Genomic DNA, 20,305 nt, shown 5'->3' on the forward strand with positions numbered 1-20,305 from the left:
TTAAAGGTGGTAGGTCATAATGGCCTTTAGAAAGAGAGCAAACGGAGTGAGGAAGGTTAAAAGTTGCCTTCTGTCTTTAACTTCTGAAATATTTTCTTCCATACTTGGGACATATTATTATTGAAATTATTTATGTACCTCATAAGAAGCAAAGGAAGAATAGTCCTGTTGCCACATCTAATCTTACATGGCTGGTAAGCAGCTGCATCAACAAAAAGGATTTGTTTTGTGCAATGTATTTAAGACATTGATATGAAGTCAAAGTAAAAACTATCCAATACCAGAAAAATCAATCCTAACCTCTTACTGTTAGATATTCTCAAATGTTTTCTTTTAGCATCAGTTCTTTCTGATTCTGACTAATGCATCATCAAAACCTTGTGAACTGGGTTACCAGGTAGGTAATAGTATGTCTAGAAACTGAGATGAAGTAAACAAGTAACGTGTCCTAAATCTCATCAAAGACCAAATTAGAACTCTGTAAAACTGGATTAGAGCATCAAGATCTGGGCCAAAAGACTGCAGAAACATTTTAATCCCCTTTTTGTATCTGCAACTGGATTCAACATTTCCATTGTCAAAAAGTTAGAGAAGTTACAGCTTTATTCAGTGTCAGGTAGGATGTTCCATATTTCATCATTCCTTAACTATGACAGATAATGTACAAAAAGGATTTTCCCACTTATCCATCATGCCGATGCCCTACAGCAGCTGGCCCTCTTTGGGTCAGAGGTGTGTCTGTGCTAAGCTCTCAGACTTTTATGAAATGTGTCCCTTTGGCATTTATACATGGCCTTTTCAAGCTCTTCTTTCAATTCCTTACAATCCATCCATTCTTACCTCCTGTCTGTACTAGTCTGGGTAATGCTTCTGCAGGGTTGGTACTCCCCAGCTGCTCTCTGTGCTCAAACTTTACAGACAGCACCCAGGAGTGCCTGTGTGGTGCCTGCCTTTCCCACCACTGTTCATCCTTTTAAGCAAGAAAGAAAGCACACTGGGATTTTTTTTCCAGCAGGTCTTTGAGGTCAGACTGAACATGGACCCTTACTTTAAGATGACTTCTAGTGCCTGGGTGCAAGTGATTAAATCAATTACTTGACCTGCATTCACATAGTTTTCTTATGCTGTTAGGCTTAGCTTACATCCCTTAAGAAAATACTTGATATTAAAGTCTTCATTTACTATCTCTTTGCATTTCCGTGCATTCATTTAATTAATCTTAGTCGTGTTCCTTGGAGCATTTGGAAGATTTCTGCACTTTCTTGAATGTATATACATTTTAAAAATGTTTTCATGAGGTGTATTCTTTCTCTGCTTTTATTCAGTAATGTGTTCTAGTGTATGTTCACAACTCAGTCTTAACCTTGCTTTTCACTTAATATTCTCTTTATCAACTACAGAAATCATACTAAGCAGGTCAAAACAAGATTTCAAATTTAAGCAGTACTAGCCCCAAAACACCATCTGGGGTATAATCTGCTACCCAATCTATTGAACTGTTTATATCACATTATCAGGGTGGAATTTTCCGTATTTCTCCGTATTTCTTATCTTGTTACTGAAAAATATCCTTGGCCATACTCAGTCTTACAGGATTTAGTTATGCTACTTTCATATGTTTCATCCCAATAAAAGACAGTTTAACTCTTTATCCCTCTAAACTCTCTCTTTAGGAGAGCTGCTGTTACATGTGTAATTTTTCTCATATTTAAGATTATATCCTCTGAACATCCTTCTCTTTATCAGAAGGAGCAACCTGACTTAGGCTTCATGAGGTCTGGTGGTCACAGGAGTTCGAAATATATTCCTACTTTATTTGGCAAAAACAACTGTGGTGCAGTAGTCAAGCCATAGGTTACCTAAGTTATGAATTCACTGAACACTACTTGGTACTTTTTACCATAAAAGCCTTTAAAAATTGGATTTTTCTTTTCTCTTTAGCAGGCCATTAGACATAAATATTAATAAGGAGTCGATGCAATACAGGGGACCAGAGGAGGTTTTCCTCCCCTCTGTCTTCAAAAGTGCAAATAGTTTGTAATCAAGAGATGATGCGAAAACAGTTAAATTATGAACAGCACTATCATCACTTAGCATTCCTCAGCTGCAGCCTAGTTTTGCATTGTGTTCCTGCAGTTACATTTCATCTCTAACAGCCACAGTAACTCTTCATTTCGCCCACTGGGCACCCATTTGTTGAGTTTTTAAATCCACACATGCACTGGTTTAAAGCAGCATCTGCAGATACTGCAGGATAACCATGATGATAAATGTTTTGAAGGTTAAGAAGGAAAATGCTTGACTTCTGTTGTTAGGTGGAGTGACTGGTACTAGACATGAGTCACATACTCTCTTTTTTCAATAGGAGGAAAGGAGAGAAAAACAACACACTGACCGAGCAGGGAATGCACATTAATCATTATTAAGACAGAGAAACTAATCATGATTAGATTACAGTTCACATGATCTTTGTAGCACCAAAAAGCCTGAGGGAAAGCATCAATATTAACTCTGTGTGCTTTTAATACATATCCTTAAAAGAGATTTAAGGAGTATTTATTTCTCCTCTTCCATAAGGCAGGATCTTATGCTAGCAGTCTTTACTGGCACTGAATAGTCCCCCATTCTCTAAGCAGTTTTATTTAATGGAGTTAGGTTTAGCAGCAGAAAAAAAGATACTATTTTTTTTAATTTTAGTCTGCAGCTAGGTTATTAAGAAAATCCCAGTGGATAATATAAGCAATTATGTTTACTCCAAAACCTGCTTTTCCAGAATTTGGATGATAAAAATACCATTTACAATAAATTAGACTGAATATCCCATTTTAAGTCATCCAGTTTCAGTCCTTGGGATGTCGTTTGAAAAAAAAAGTGTGCCTCAGCCTGTATAGCTGTCATTGTCTAAAAATGTACATCTTTAAAAACATCACCTCTTTGCAATTTTATTGATATTTTCTGGAACTCAAAAGTGTGCTCTGTAAATAAATGTATGCCCAGAATTTTTATACTTCCCTCACTTTTTCTTTCAGCACAGTTTGTCAGTTCTCATTTTCGATGCAAGAAAAACATAATTCTTTTCCTGACCTCCTTCATGCAGTAGTGCAGGAGGCCCAACCCTCTGGATTACTCTACTCAAGGGTCAATCCACAGGTGTGAATTGGATGTTTTTCCCACATGGGGGGACACAAATGTAATTCCTGTTGTAGTCACGGGAATTTTAGCTGCTTGCACTGGTGTGGATGTTTTTGTGCAGTTTGGCTGTACAAAACCATACATAAAATAGAGTCACTTGGGAATCTATTGACCAAATTCATCTGGTTGATAGATTGATGTCAGTCAGCGTTTAATTGGGATGGAACTTTCTGTCCTCTCTGGTTGTCATCAGAAGGTGCCAAAAATTTTCCCCTTTTGAATCAGCAAGCCCTGTAGGGCTGGCAGGCTGACCCTGTGCTGTGGGAAGGAGTGAGAGGAACCCCCAGCCAGTGGGGTTACTCATCGTGGAGGAGGCCCTGTGTTCCTTGGCCAAGCATAGCTCCTTCAGCACACGTTTCCCTCTCTCCTCACCTCTACGCTACGGCACAATATTTCTCTTGCTCTCTCTCTCACTATCTCTTTTCTGTATCTCTCGGAAATCAGACTGGAGTTCAGAGCACTTTCACTACCTTTTATGAGGTAGAGTGTGATGTCATAGATGGGGGCAGGGCTAGTCAACTTTCCACCCACCCACCCACCTGTGCTGAGGGAGCTACGCTTGAGACTGGAAGCGGTGACTCCTCAACGGTGAGTAACCTCCTGTCTCATCTATGTCTTTATAGGTCTGGGGGTGGAGGGAAGAGACATGAGAATGGGGGATTTTCTTGATAGCTTCTCTTTTTTTTTAATTAACCATAGGACTCACAGAGTTAATTGCACGTGTTGTCTTAGTCACCTGCGAAGAAGCGTTTCCTCCCTGGCCTGAAGCCCCAGAGTTAACTTCACCTGCAAAGCAATGGCCACGTTTCTCTGCAGAGGTGGTCCATTGGCTGATGGTTAAACTGATCCTTCAATGTTTATATTGTCCTGTGAAAGGCAGGCTCTGATCCCCTTGAACTCAGCTGCTAAACTTCCATTAATTTAATTACAGTATTTAGTTACAGTGCTGGGCCATAATTTTCCTGAAGTTCTTTATGATTAAAGACAGATGGTTTTATTTATATATTTATCATTACTAACTGTGGATAATGGCTGTTTATATGGGATAGGATTTCTTTTTATTTTATATTCTCTATTACTGTTTTTATTCACTTTTTCCAGTATATTTATGAATCTGTGTATTGACAATATGCCAATTATAAGACCTCTTTTATAGATGAAATAAAATTCAAAGGTAAATTGTAGAAGACATAAAATTAAGCAGGAAACCCTGGGGAGACATAACTCAGATTTAACCTTTGAAATTATAAATCAAAGCATTTGACTCTTTTTTTTCTTTGATAAAAACTTGAGATGGGCAGGGATACTGCTGACTGAATTTCTTGGTGTGTTTTTTGTCTCACTACCTAAATGTTATGATTTTACTTTAAAGCATTGTTTTGTTACCTATTTTCCTCGGCCCAGGTATTACTGCTTCACTGTTTTAATATCCCCCAGCATATTAAAAAAGACAAGATCGACTATGAAGATCTTCCTTTCTTGTTCTGCCTCCTGGGTATCTGTTAAAGCTGTCAAGATGTCAGATCTCTCATACTAAAGGGCAGAAGAAGGATCATACAAAGATTTTGGGCCCTAGGGATACTGCAAATCTTGCTATTCTTGTTCATTTAAAGCTCTTTACCAGCTTCGTGTGGGGTCTTGTCATATCCCAGTGAGAGGCACTAAAAGGCAGCAACATGTCCTCAATAAATCAAAGAAAGAGAGTGCAATCACAGCCTTTTCAGCAGAGATGGTCCATAGTCTGATTGATGAAGTACTTCTATTTCCAGGTGACTAGGTGGCTTTGAGCAATTGGGTAAGGATTCAAACCATTCCATCTTCTGGTCAGTGGCATGTGTTGGGATTTGGTCCATAGCGATGGATAGATATTCCTCAGGAATGCTCTTTGTATCAATGCACAGGCAATCTAAATTAAATTCGGGGAGGGTGAGAGTCTTGTTTACAAAGCTACCTACCAAAACTTTCACAAATGGTTGTTCCCCTCCCTGTCAAAGAGAAAAATAGCGACAAAGAATATTAAAATGTCTCCCTGACGGGTAGTAGCTTTTTTGGCTTTGAATAATGTGCACAAGGAGTTTTGTTATTACTGTTTATTCCTTAAGTAAACCAAACACTGAAATCTCCAAATCTTCCTTTGCAAAGCCACGAACTTGCCTAGGAAATTTAGCTTCCCCAGCAAACTTTAATCTTTTCAGTAGGAAAGGAAAAACAGGTTAGTCAATCTCTAATGTTTCACTGGGAAAACTTTATGGGAATTGCTGCTCTTAAAGATGATTTGAAGTTTGTTCTTTTCAGAGGCAAATGCTTGGAGGTAAAATTTAATTTAGATCCTAAGCACATCCTATGCTGATGAGTTTATCAAATTGTCTTAGCACATAATTATTCTCGCATAATGCAGGAGACTTTAGTTTTTGCACAGAATTGATAAAACACAAGGAGCAACTCTACAGTGCCCTAACCTCACTTCAATGATACAAAAGCATTTTGGTGGCATAGAAACTCTTTTTAAGAGTGGTTATAAGGATTGGGAAAAGGGAATCAGAACTGATGTCATTCAGTAATGATGGTGAATTAGAGACAGTGATCAGCACTAAGAGGATACCATGGAACAGAGATGTCAGTGGATTACTTTGAATCCAGAGAAATTTGCATTCTAAATTTATCTTGTAAGATGAGCAAATTAGCAGTTGGCCGACTTCTTTATAGTGGGGAGTTTGTAGAGCGAATGATATTCCAAATTACATGAATTGTTGCAATAATTAACCTGAAATCTGTCTGTGCCAATGCTAATAACGAATTTTTGCCCAGGTAACCCCAGGCTGTGAGTTTGGCTGAATGACTTAACATTGGGAGAATAAATAAACTAATGTTACTACTGAGCTAATTCCCCTGTTAAATTATTTTACTAGCAGCTATGATTTAAAAAAAAAATTAAAATGTCTGAAGTGCACAGATTCCTGCGTTTTACAGCTTAGGCTTAAATGTGTATTCAGTCAGTTATGGAGTTTGTTTAATAAGATTTACATGTACATTACATTAAAATATTCTAAGGCCTAGATTTCAGCTGATTTTATTTAGTGTTTAATATGAAAACTTTGAAAGCAAATATCTGAGAAATTTCTTCCAATACATGCTAATTCAAATGAGTTAAATCTTCATAAATTATTAGCAAACTGAAAGTTAATTTTTGATATGGTATTCTTAAAAAATTTATTGCTTTGTATTTGCAAGCATGTTATGTATAACTGTCTTGAAACAAACCCAATATATTAACTAGTATATTTACGCCTATATATTTAAGGAGATCAGCATTTAAATGACAGATTTGTTCCTCAGTCATAATGGCAAAGGGTGAGCAATAGTTTAATGATGTGAGATCATCTACAGGGATAAAGCATTTTTGCAGTATGATTAAAGCAGCTATGTGAAATTCCCAATTTTTCTCTATTTGCCAGGCTTATTTCTCTTACAAGTTGAATTAAAACTTTGTGGGTTGGTTCTTACCTTCTTTTTCTATGTGAGAAGTGAGGGAGAGCTGTGAAATGTACCATCTGTTCCCAAACCGTGTCAGCTGGCAAAGAGATGCTTCTCCCCCTGCCCTCTCTTACTGCAGTTTTGGGCTGGTTTAACACCATTGCCTCAACATGAATCGCTGTGGATTTAATCTTCTTTAAGCAGAAGTCACAATGACAGTTCACAGCATTCTAGAGGACTCTTCATGTTGATTTAAATTGCAGTCCTTTTAAACCTCGACCTCAGCTTGTTTGAATTTACAACAAAAATGCTCCATAGCCCTTGAACTGAGGGTAGTGGATGGAGGAAGCCAGGACTGCCTTAACACCCTGGACTTTCTGATCCTGGGACAGTTGCACTCGAAGACATTAAACATGATTCTCTTAAATCGTAATCCTTTGGATGTTTATCAGTCCCATCTGAGTGTCTCAAAGCAGACACATGGTGTACCCTGGTAAAACTGAAAACAGAGGTAAATATTGTCATTATTTCCTTTCTACAAATAATGCTGAGCCATGCTCAAGGCAGAAGAGATCTATAGAATCACGATGGGTTTCAAAAACTACATACTCCTTCAAGACTCAGCTAATGTTCAAGACCAGAGTTTCTCTGTCTTCCATTTGATATTTCAGTTTCCAGTCTGGATGGCCAAATTAAAAAAAAAAACCAAATAAAAAAACAAAACTGAAACCAACCAATCAACCAAAAACAACAGAACAACCCCCAAGAACCAAAGGAACCACAAACACTGCCCCCCCAAATAAACAACAGGAGAAAGACTTCACCAGGGTGAAGTATGGTTTGAAAAAGAAATCCTGCAGTAACAGTGGGAGGCTACCCCACTCAAGCTGTGCAAGAAGATGAGAGTAGGTCTCTGGCATAATGGAAACTGGTTATTTTATTATTCAGAAAGATTTTAATTGAATCATGAAGAGGTTTTTGCTGTCATCTCTATTGCTGTATGAAAAGTGATTCATCCAGCCAAGTGTAAACATCTGCATCTGAGATGTTCACTCCAGGCTTCCTTTATGTGGAACTCAAGAGCCATTTCCAGAGGGCAGATATTCTTGTTTCAGGTAGACACTGACAACTGGTTAGGTTGGTAATACCTTAAAAATTTACAGAGGCATAAGCAGGTGAATTAAACCATGTGTTCAGACATATACAGAGTCAGAGTTTAGCCTTGGGCTTCTTTCAAGGGTTTGTATTCATATGTAAGTAAATTCAACTTTCTGTGAACTGAGCTGCTGCCTAATTTTTTCTGAACAGAAATATTTAAATTGCTTATTAAGGAGCATTTATCTATATAAAGTCGCTGTTTCTATGCTCTAATCTTCCTAGTTTCTGGAGATTGGAGAAATGTATAAGTTTGTAGTTTGTGGGTTTTTCCCATTTGACATGTTTGGGGACCAAAATAGAAGAATTAAGGAAAACAGTCTCAGAAACAGTCATTAGGTTGTTTGAATTCTTGGACCACTAGGTCAAATCTAAGGACAATTTTTTCGCAGATGTTGAGCTTCTCCCAGAGTGTCAGTACTATCTTTAAGATTCTAATGCAATTCAGGATCTCTAAATAGAGTTTAAAAGGTGGGGTGCTTTGGCCGATCTCCATAGAGAATGAACCCATGAGAGATCTTGAGTGCTCCATGGTTCCTGGTCTTCTTCACCAAGCACAAAGAGAGTCTGGAATCTTTTGGTCCAGAACCTGGAATTAGGGAGGCTGAGTGCAGGATGAGATTTATTTTGTAGAAATGGAAGCTCTGAATGCTTTGATGAGGTCACCAAACACACTGAATCAGTGGGTTTTATGAACAGCCCTATTTTTCCTGCTTTCGTTCCTAGAGAAATTGTTCAGTCAGAGACATCCGAAGAAATTCTGGGGGTGCAAGTGACACCATCCATGGTGGATCATGACTGATAGTAAAAGACACACAATTGGAATTTTTCTGATGCCAGCTAAGTGCAGTCAAGTCTGTAGGTAATCATGACTAATGTACACTATTTAAATAAGAACTTTATAAGAAAAGAGCCACTGCAAATGCTTTTTCATTTCACCATTCTTCTAAAGTCTATACCTTCATCTCCTTTACATAAGTTCTGGATTAGAGGGAAGATCTGGAGATGTGGTTGAATTAATTTGTTTTGTGCAGGGATGGTTGTCATGAGGTTGAAAGCACAGAAACCATTTGGATTATTTGAATCATTGAGGACACCAATACTTCTGCATTTGTTGCTCAGGGAAAATGCTACCTAAAGTACTGAACTGCAAAAGAAAATAGACTCCATGTAAATTGGGAATCCCTAACCACAAGTATTTTCTGAAGAGAATAGTACTGGACTTAAACAATTTCAATAAGCTATTAAGAAATTGTCAAAAATTGATATTTTTTTCCTCCTTTTCTACAATTACTCATATTTTTTCCCATTTGGGTAGGACACGTGCTCTTGTAGCAGTGAAAATGAGATTGCCAACATAATCTACAGAAGTCATAGATACATTTGCATGTATACAGAGAAGGCTCAGAGGAGATATTGTTGTCTACAACCACCTATGAGGAGGATTTAGAAGAACCAGATCCAGACCTGTCAGAGGTGTATGGTCATTGGGACAGGAAAAGGGGTAAAAATGGGTTTTCACATGGGGAAATACCAATTAAATATAAGGTTAAAAAGTTTTAACTGGAGGGTAGTGAAATTCAGGTGTAGGGTGCAGTTCTGTAGCCCAGAGATGTGGGAGATTATCCATCCTTGGACATACTCTGAATTTGAGCAAAATCCAGAACAGCCTCATGTCATTCAAATTTTCAACACGGCATTGAACTAGATGACCTCAAAAGGTTCTTTGCATCCTAAAAGAATATTTGCATAATAAGACATGAGTAATAAAAATGAGCCCTTAGAATTCAGAGCAAGATTTTATTCATTCCAATTTATTCTCAATTTGCTGTCATCTTTGCTTGCTCTTTCGCTGTGAATTGTAGCAGCCTTTACAAATGTTTTGTTCTGGTTTTGTTCTGGTTTCGTTTGCTTGCAGTGAGTAAGAACAGGTAATTTTTACCTGTTTTGATGTTTTTTAATGGCATTTAGTGTTAGCTAAAGTTAAAAATGTAATGAACAGATGCATTACAATTGTTTGTTCAGTAATTGACATGGGAAAAAATTCCTTCTGGAGCTCCTGTTACTTACTGAATGTTGTTTAACCATTGACTGAGTTGATCAAATAAATAGAACCATTAATAATGAATAATTTATTTGGTATAAAATGATAGAATTTCCATTAGAAATTATTTTTTGTATTTGATAGAGCCAGCTCTGCCTGCCTGAAATGCAGCTTTCCCTTGAAGACTATTGTGGAGTTTTGATTTTTTTTTCCTTTTTTTAAATTTCATTCACGGTGTTGTAAAGTCTTGGAAAGTGCTCAGGGAATCAAACAGAGAAGGGAGTGTTTTCACTGATTGAGTTGAGCAACACTGGAAAGACCCTCAGCTCCAAGGAAGAAAAGGCCTTTTAGCACCTCAGAAATGATCAATATCTTGAATGATCAAACCCTTTATCTGCTTCTACAAGACATAAAATGTACATGAACAGCAGCAGGCAAACATTAGGAGGCAAGGAATAGTTGCAAGGAATAGAATCTTCCAGTCTACAACACGATTTTATTTTATTTTATTTTATTTTATTTTATTTATTTTATATTTTCTGATGTGTTTGATACATCGTTTCCGAGCCCTTTCCTGAGAAAAGCCAGCTGTGCCCGTGGAGCACTTATCTTCAAAGTGTCCCTGTGCTGACCTAGCAAGCATGACTTTAGAGATAGGAAAGTAGCTGAAGGAGTAGATTTGCCTCAAAAAGTGGCAGATCTCACAATTGAAGATGTGGAGATAAATCACATACAGATACCTCTTTGACACTTGTACAAATTAAAAAAGAATTTGGGGAAATAGCACATTCCTCAGAATTGCATCTTAAATCCTGCTTTATCCTGCTTTTCATTTTGTTTTCTTTGTGACAAAATCAGGAGGAGTAGGAGGAGATAACACAGCCTCATGTAAAGCATAAAGTGTTACTGTGCTATGTTGATTTTTTTCATATCCAAAGTCTCCTGCATTTTATCACTGAGTACAATTTCCAGCCAACCAGACATGACCTGGACTTCTTTCAGGTAAGAGTGTTAGAAAGAGATGTTTTTTTCTTGTTATTGTACCTGTTCTCTAGATAGAGAACAAAAGATTTGCTTCTAAAACTCAGCTTGAAAGAGCACTCGATTATTTTGGGCTTTTGAAATGTTTCTAATCTTCAAATTACAAACAAGTCACAACTCGGGTTGGGAGCAGGGAGATCAGTAGCACAGACTAGTTAGATATCCTGGATTTCCTTTTTTTTTTTTCAGATTTAGCTGAAATTGGATATGATAATGGAGCTTTGTACTGATGCTTTTGACAGAGACCTGTCCGTGCTTTTCTGTGACCTCAGGTTCAGACAATGCTGTGTCTTGGGTAGACTTCTGGCATGTGAATCCCTGTGTCAATTAGTGTAAATTGCTTTTTTATTGGGTTTGATACTGAGTTCTGACAGACTTCCTACTCTCATTTTCAGTAAGCCTCCTGGCAATATAGAAAAGTTTTAGTTATAGTTGGAGCTTGACTCTCCTCTCAGATAGAGTTTGGACTTCATCTTGTTGCAGACATTTTATCTTGTTGAATATTAGGTTTAAATCAGTGATACAAAATTCTGTTTCCTGTTAATCATCCAAGAACTCAGAGCAAATTCCATGGGGCAGAATGGTTTTGAAGTTATAAATGTGGTTGTGCTGAGTTTGCTTCAGGTAGTGTTGGAATTTGGATGGCCATTAGACAATCTTGCTCTTTGTCCAGAACATTCCACCATTGGCATCATCCTCCAGGCATTAGTTCTGTGCAGAATGAGGAAGATTTGGAAGGAAAAACCCTCGAGCCACCGTGGCAGAAGGTTCATTCCCATGTTTCTTGGTTGCATGTTGGTGTAGAAAGTGTTTGAAGCTTAGCAAAGAAACCGTGTGGTATAAACAACCAAATTCAGGGAGTGAAATCCTGTCCCCATCTACAAAACACCTTTAGCTTTATTCCCTGAGGATTTTTTCCTTGTCCTGTAGAATTTTTCCAGATATTTTGGCATTCAGATTGTTGTCAAATACCTTAATTCAACAACAGACTCTGAAAGTTCTGACACAGTGCTTGTAGCATGAAAAAGACTGCTAAAGAAATTGAATTTTAAAAATTCAATGCTGTATAGGATTTCTTGTCCTTAACAGTGTTTCTGGTGAGTGATACTGGTTTGGCATCTTTTTCCTCCTGTGAAATGGCAGATAATGAGCACAAAAGGAAAATTAAATGTTTCTGAGAGATTTTTTGTTATGGATCAAAATAATTTCTCCCATTGGCTTGTGAAAGGAATTCAACAAGATATTAATTAAGTGTTAAATACTGAGGAAATAACCTATGTTATATTTGGTAGCTAGAAGAAAATTTGTAATTTTTGTTTCATAGCAATAGTATTGGAGAAATAATTTATTGATTGTAAATGCATTTGTTGAATAGAAAAAAACCTAATATATATCAAAAATTCAAAAATGTATTTTTCCACCTTTGGGACCTGCAGGCTGGAGAGACACCAGTAATAATTATTTTCCAGAAAAATAATTAGCTAATTAGTTAACTTTCAGGTGTTTCCAATTGTCTTTTTGTCATTTCACCATTTCAGTTGTTAAAATACGAGCTTTCACGTTAAGTGTTCTTCTCAAAGCCAGTTAATTAGGATATCATTTTGTCTTATATCCTTTTGCTTCTAAAATGCTAGAATATTTACCTGGAATAAGCAAGGCAAATGTAGAAATGCATCTCTATTATGCCTGTTTATATTTTATTGGGAATGTCAGTTCTGGGAGTATTTTTATTTGATTCTGCTTTTGCAAATTAGCATAAAGCAGGTGGTGATGTGTTTTAAAATGACAATAGTCCATGGAAGACAGAAGACACCCATAGTTCTTGCTGTATTCCTGTGCTTTCTCTTGTCCTTGGATGTGGCAGCCTTTGTTAAATAAAACCAAATGGGCTTGGGAATCCCTTGGGTTTCTTACCTGTAATTGAAAAAATGCAGATGAGGGTGGTTATTCAATGGATTGGGCACCTATAAAACACAACTACCCCCAGAATGAATTAAATATTCATCATGTATAAAGGAGTAAGTTAATTGCAGCCAAATGTGAAAACAAATGGCAAGGAAAGGACAAGTACAATTCAATTTTCTCTATGTGGCTACAGATCCATTTTTAACATCATTGTGACCACATTACATTCCAGATAAAGACTTTTTTTTTGAGGGAGAGAGATTTTCACGTATATAGGATAGTTTTCTCACAATGGACTGTAGCTAGCAAGAACCCTATGAACATTTTGAAGTGACTGACTAAAACAGACCCTCACCATTGCACAGTAGTGCTGATAAGCAGCAGATGTCTCCTTCCATAGGGACGAGAGCATCTGAATGGCAAACAGGCCATTCTTGCACTGGCTCTCTCTAACAGGGTCATGTTTTATGCATGAAATGTGCGACAGAAATGTAAGGCTTAATTTTATGAATAAGATCTTTTTCTTGCATACATCTTGTGTACGTAGGAATGGATTTACTCTTAAGCACAGCTGAGAGGAAAATGTTCTGTTGCATAAGAATACAAGCTGAGAAATGTATACTCCTGATTTACCATCGAGGTTCACAACTGCATAATTGTAGCCGTATTTTCTCTGGAGACTCTTGATTGACTTTTGCGTTGTGATAAGAGCAACTGTGCCTGTCCAGGAAAGTGCAGACTTTGTTTGGAAAGGAGGAGAAGCAAGGAATGCACCCAGAATTCACAGAAAGCCTTAAGGGCTTGGTAGTGCCTAAGTCACCTGCTAAAGATGTACAAATCAAGTCTTAGCCAAGAGTATTTGAGGGCCTACAGATTCTTTTCAACGTGTAAAATAAATAGTATTTTCTCTTCCCAATCTGTACAAAATGAACCAGACCAAACTCTATTTATCAATAGCTCCTAATACTAATTTTTTGTGTTCATACTTTTCAAGGTCAGTAGGGGCTGTTGATATGATCTCAGCTGCCTTCCTGCATAACTGATGCACAGACTCCCTGAATTGATGTGCACTAAAAATGTCCAATAGTTAATACATATTAAGCAAAACCATCCAATATTGATTTCACAATTTCAAGAAATAGAATCAATCTTTCATGAATTCTTTTGATTATTTAATATAACTGCTAAATAAATAATTTCAGGTAATTAATAACTAAAATTACCAGCTTCACCTCTCAGCCTTTAAGTTTTGTTTTATCTTTGTCTAACCTGTGGAACCTGAAATATAATCAGCTTTATTACCATGTACTTGCTGATTTCAGTCAACTCATTTTTAGTCATTCACTTAGAAATGGGAAAAAGAGAGCTGGCTGAATCTTTCCCATAAAAGATGGTTTTTGTTACTGAGTTTCTTTAAATTCTTTCCCAGTTCCTCGGTATTGTTCTTGCATTGAGAAGAGGACTCAGTATCCCATAACTCTCGATGGATGATAAACTGAATATGATAATTAAACCTATTTCATCAGTCTCCTCCTTTTTGTGAACTCAAGGAGTGATTGCCTGGGATCCTGCAGAGAATAAAGTTCTTTATTGGATAATTAGGCATCATCTGCTGTAGGTCTGCCCAAAATAAAATCTGCATTTGTGACTTCTGGCAGCTAATTAGATATCAGTTACTTGCCCTCTTCATGACTTGCCACTTTCCCTTGTTATCTGCAAATTTCATCAAATGAGTGACTTTTTTTCCAAGCTTTTAGTAGAAATATTAATATTGTGAAGCTTCCAAATGGTTTCTCCAAGACCCCACTGCGAAATTCACTGTTGAGCACTGATTATTTTGTGTGTATGTGTATGTACTTCTGGAAGCAGCTGCTGGAGAATGTGGAATCCTTCTGTGTATGTGCCTTCTTAGTTTTGTGTCAACTGAGTTTTTAATCAAACTGTCATGTATTACTAAGCAAAAGACCTTTCAAAGATCCAATTATACCCACAGCATTATTTTAAGCAATTCAAAGTTAAATCATACCAAAATATGATGTAGGTTACTTTGAAAATATTTTAACCCACACAGCCCTTTGGTTTCCATTAACTGCATTTCTTTCCTCTATTTATGGAGTCTGTCACAGACATTGCATCATTTAATTTGGGAGTGCTGTCAGCTGAGCTGGCCTATAATTTCACAGGTCATTTTATTTGCATTGCTCAAATACTTCAAGACTAGAAACTATCTACAATTCTTTTGATGTTTTCACCCACTTTTCAAGGTTTATTAAAATCAGCAGTAATGATATAGAACTTTCTTAAGCAACCAGCTCTTCTAAAACTACCCATTCTATATCCTTACTGACTGGAAATACAGATTTTTTTTTTTCCTCAATTTCCCTTACATTTTATGGATATTTATTATTATAAATATGAAGACATCTCTGGAAGTTAGATTTTCTCCTTTCTAAAATATGAAGCATAATTCTTCCCCGTTACAGCAGTGTGGCAATGCAGGGAGAACATCTCTTTTCATTGCTTTATTGGTAAGGAGAAAAATTTCCAGCTTTATTCTCTCCCATTTCTTCAGCTATTTTGCTATTGCAATTGCTGGTTATTTCACTTAGATTATGTGTACATGTAAAAGAAGCAAGAAACCTTGATTATCTCAAGATTCTGGAAAATTATGCAAATAGCGCGGGAAAATTGCGGCGCAGCTGATAAGCAGCTCAAATCTCCTCAAAACCTGAAGGATTTTCTCTAGGGGGAAGAAAACCCTGGAACTATGTTCTTGGCAGATCTTTTCCAACCTTAATTATTCTAGGTGACCAGCTCCAGTGCATTTATTCTTAGGTTCTTTATGAATTTTGAATTTTCCTCAGCTTTCACTGTTCTTAGAGTTTTGTGGGACAGTAACCTAAGTTTATCTTTTATGGTTGAGAGGGCTTTTTTTTCCTAAAAGCAAGCAAACATATTTTTAAAGAGGTCTAAGCAGCAGAACACCATTACTTTGTGCAGCAAGTCAAAGGCTCTGTTGAGTGTTAGGACCAAAATCCATTGTTGTATCTGTAATTCTGCGGGCGTTGCAGGGAGTAAAGGTTGCCTTCTGTACTCTGCAGTAATTTTCCTAGTGGTGCTTTTATTTGGAATGTTAATTTTCCTTCTTATGATTTTTTTTTTTTTTTTTTTTGTGGGGGGGGGATGCATATGTTTCTGTGCCCAGATTTTTTAAGGAATTAACACACTCAGGGCTTGATTTGCTGCTGCCTCATTCCAGCTTTGTGCCAGTGTGACAAAGAACAGCTTAAAACTGGAGCAACACGGCGGTGTAGGAAGATCTAAATGTTAATTGGAATGATGTTCATTCAGTTTAATTCTTCTTTGCTGAGCCATAATACAAGCAAGGAGCTGGAGGCCATAAGAAAGTCACTGGAAGTGCTTAGGTAGCCAAATTGGATGCATGGAATGGCCACCAGCAGATTTTGGAGAACACACAGCCTGTAATGGGGTTTTATGTCTCTTTTCTGATTTCAAGACTTGGAAGTATTATACAAGATAAATGGATATTAGGGTCAAAGACTGAGTATCTGCATCTTAAAATGTGATTAATAATGGTGAGAACAGGGAGCTCTTATCTACTCTAACAGCATATTGAAACTGAAGAGAGTTGAAATGGCATCAAAATAGGTAACGTGGTTTTCTAAAAGGTGTCATTGCAGCCTGCATCTGATCTTGAGTAAGTGCAAGATTCTGCATGCCCTTATCAATACAGTCCATAAAATTACTAATTACTGTGTTCAGAGGTGCAGGTTGAACTCTGTGTATGGGTTTAAGCATCTAATTTAGGTGCCCCCTCATGTTAAAATGCTTCCTTTAATCATTCTGTTCCTTAATATATGTAAAACAGCTACCAGAAGGCTTTTCATGATGGAAAATGTGAAGCTGTTGGAAACCTTCAGCAACCAGAATTTATTCAGGAATGTGCAATAGAGGTTTAATCCAGTCAGTTTATCCACACTGATTATGAAGTAAACACTATTTGACGGTATCACTTTATATTCAATATCAATCCACCAGTGTTTCAGAAAGAATCATTTAACAATGAATAATGCTTGATTGTAGATCTCTGTAGTAAATTAGAATATCCTAATTTAATAGAGTGTGATCTGTTATTTGCCAACAAACATACAGATTGCCTTATAAATCATGCAGTAGTGTGGTTATAGAGTAACACTAGACTGGATTATATTTCATTACTCCCTATTGAACAGTCATGTTTCTGCCATGTAATGTAATTTTCCATCTTTTAACTTCGTTTCTTTACTAACAGAAATACAAATTAGTCCCGAGGAAAAATATTTACTGGGGGCAGGCAATTAACTGTGTATTTCAGGGAATGGCACCACGTACGTGAATATCATGAGAATGCTTTTTTTTGGTTTTCACCTTACTCTATGTAGCTGTTTATGTATTTAATGAACTCTAATGAGTTTAAGGCCAGAGCAGAGGAAATAAACTCCAGGTAAGTATAATGTGGTTTCAAATACAGGCTTTTTGTAATGTCTGTTTTTGTTCACATCGGTCACTGACATTTCTGAAGGAGATTTCGCCTGGACTCTTCTGTTAATGATTTGAAATGCTTGTTGTGAGGTGTGGTGTGGCTTTTGTAATTGCCTTATGACTGATTGTCCTGCTTACCTTGCTTAGCATTTATATTACAGAGCCATATGCTCCAAAAATAGGGAGCAGGAAAGGTTTGGAATGACACAGGACATTTATACTAATTAAAAATAGCTAAAAACTTAGTGAACATGTGGAGTGGAATCAAAGAGTTAAAGTAATACTACATCCCAAATCGTTCCTACTGTCTGGGAAAGACAGAAATAATTGAAGCAGCTTCCATGGTATAACTGAAAGCCTTTATCACAAAAAAAAAGTGATAATACTCTTTCAGTATTTTAGGAAAGGGATAATTGAACATCATAAGTAGTAACCTGGCTTGTTACAGTCCTTAGGAGCATATTTTTAGGACCTGCTACTTTGAGAATATCCACTTGGATCTGGCAAGTGCCTGATTCACATCGTGGAACATTGAGACATTGCCTTGGAAAGTCCCCATTATATGCTTGAAATCCTTTTGAAAGTTTTGGGTAGTGGTATGAACTTCACTTCAGTGTACGATGGAAGCTTGATGAGTGGAAGTCCCAATGTTTTGAAGTTCAGCACGTCCTTAAGGGCTCTTACATCCCAAGGACCCAGGATCCTCAGGCAGACTCGTGCATGGGAGAAGCACAAAGGTACAAAAAGCCTGGTAACCACAAAGTAACGTTCCTTGAGACCATAAGTAACTCACACATTACAGGAGCTGCCAAAACCTGCAGTTAACTGTCTCATCTTTTCATTTCTGTAGGGGTTTCAGAACCTCCTTTCATCTTTTCAGATGGGATTCTCTAACAAGCTCAGCGCTGGCCTCACACTGTTCCCGTAGACATCATTGGGGGTGTTATCCTGGGCTTAACAGGAATAATTAGAGCAAACTGGAACACTTGGGAAAAATCCCTGTTGACCTGTTTTGCAGTTTCTGACATGTAACAGTAAATTTTTAAAGGTTTAAGTGAGAAGTAAAGGGTTTTTTGTGAGAAAACAGACAACTTCCTAAACTGTAAAAAAGGAATCAACAACCAAAAAAAGCCCACAAACAAACAAAAAAACAACCCACAGACAACACAAGTTTTTCCTTTAACTTATTAAATAAAGTAATGTGAGGTACTGATCAGTGCATGATGTTGCCAGTGCTGGATACTCCAAGGTACCCCGAGGAGGAGGATTTGTTCCACCTTTAATGAGATCTGGGAGGATCCAGGCTTCAGTCAGGAAATGGCCCAGTGATCCAGCTGTGGAATGCCCTTGCTGTATTTTGTTTTGGAGTAACCTTGCTATATTTCATTTTGTTTTCTGTTTGTAGCTGGACAGTGCCACTTCTCTCATCCAGGCAGCTAAAAACCTGATGAACGCTGTGGTCCTTACAGTGAAAGCATCATATGTGGCTTCTACTAAATATCAGAAGGTCTATGGCACTGCTGCAGTGAACTCTCCAGTTGTATCTTGGAAGATGAAGGCCCCCGAGAAGAAACCTCTAGTAAAGAGAGAAAAACCAGAAGAATATCAGACAAGAGTGAGGAGAGGGTCCCAGAAGAAACATATTTCCCCTGTACAGGCCTTAAGTGAATTTAAAGCTATGGATTCATTCTAAACCACTGAGCTTTACCAGGAGGGTTTTATATTCTTTTTTGTATGCGTACCTGCCGACTTGTGTGCGTCTGGCATGGGGTGGGGGGACAAAGTGACAATTTGCATGCGACCTGAGACTCTAGTCCAGTAAGTAACTCTCTGCAGTGCCCAAAATTTGGGACATTGCCTTCTGATGTTAAGTGGACTTAACTCCAAGCTTCCTTTTTAAACTAAACTATAGCATTAAATTGGCCAAAGAATTTGCATCATGGGGGTATACGTGTGGAATAAATGATAAATTCAAGTCTAAACCCCAAAATTTTTATGCATGCAAGAAACATTAGGTTGGCAGGTATATTAAGTGAAAAAAAAAAAAATGGAATTGTAATGGTAGACCATAAAGCTTGTATTGCTTCTGTTGCAGTGCAAAAATGTACTAGCCAATATGCTTCAATGTGTGGCCCAATAATTAAATGATATAACTTTTAAGTCATCTTCATTATAGTATGTGAATTTTTAAAACAGATTCAAACTAATTCATCTTAAAAATGCTTCTTTTAAACCAGATTTTGTTCTTTATATTCTAGTAGTATGTTATGATTGCTCACATTTCAATTAATCCCATTAAAATGACCAGAGGTTTACTTTTGCCAATTGAATTCCTTATGGTGGAGTATGAAGCACAATATGGTGATTGACATTGCCTTTTATATTATGATTATTATTCTGATTATTATTATAATATTAGTAATAGAAGACCTGGTGGTGGAATGTTTAGAGACACGGAAACTGACAGTGTGAGAATTTAGAGGCAAATATGTAGGTGTAGCTTGGATTACAGGTATCTGACATACCATTGTAACCACTAACTCAATAAACTCATTTAACCTTGGAATCCTCAGTCTGGCTCATCTCCTTTAATGCAGATATCTCCCGTGTCATAGTTGGTGTATAGAGTTAGTAATTCTGCCTCGTGCTTACTTTTTTTGTCTTCTTATTTTGATTTTTTTTGTGAATTTTCTCTTTTTTTTTAATAACCAGAATAAGCCAAACATGGTCAGTGAGTCAAAACCAGAGCTTAAATCTGAGACAGATTTAACTCTCAATACCTATGAGACATATGTGTCATGTGGGATGAAATTATTTGTTTAAATACAACACCTCAGAACAATCATAAAGATAATTCAATTTGTAAACTTGCAAGGTTGGCACTTCGGAACCTTGGAAATTATCTATTGTGCCACCCTTTACAGACCTGTATAAGGTCTACTGCACAAATAT

The 20,305-nt window shown here is 37.2% G+C and overlaps 1 protein-coding gene across 4 annotated transcripts in view; it reads left to right on the forward strand.

Annotated features, from left to right (window-relative positions):
• Nucleotides 1-19,925, forward strand: part of CTNNA2 (catenin alpha 2) — a 463,429-nt gene extending 443,504 nt beyond the window's left edge. For 3 of the 4 annotated variants that reach the window (XM_017742415.1, XM_008639874.2, XM_017742416.1), the window contains 2 exons: nt 3,637-3,780; nt 18,759-19,925. In XM_017742415.1, coding sequence (XP_017597904.1) covers nt 3,637-3,780; nt 18,759-19,046 — 432 coding nt within the window. In that variant the 3' untranslated portion in view covers nt 19,047-19,925. The remainder of the gene's footprint in view (nt 1-3,636; nt 3,781-18,758) is intronic. The other variant, XM_008639875.2, reaches the window with a different exon arrangement.
• Nucleotides 19,926-20,305: the final 380 nt, after the last annotated feature.

The sequence above is a fragment of the Corvus brachyrhynchos genome, unplaced genomic scaffold (assembly GCF_000691975.1).
Source record: "Corvus brachyrhynchos isolate BGI_N302 unplaced genomic scaffold, ASM69197v1 scaffold166, whole genome shotgun sequence".
NCBI lineage: Eukaryota > Metazoa > Chordata > Aves > Passeriformes > Corvidae > Corvus > Corvus brachyrhynchos.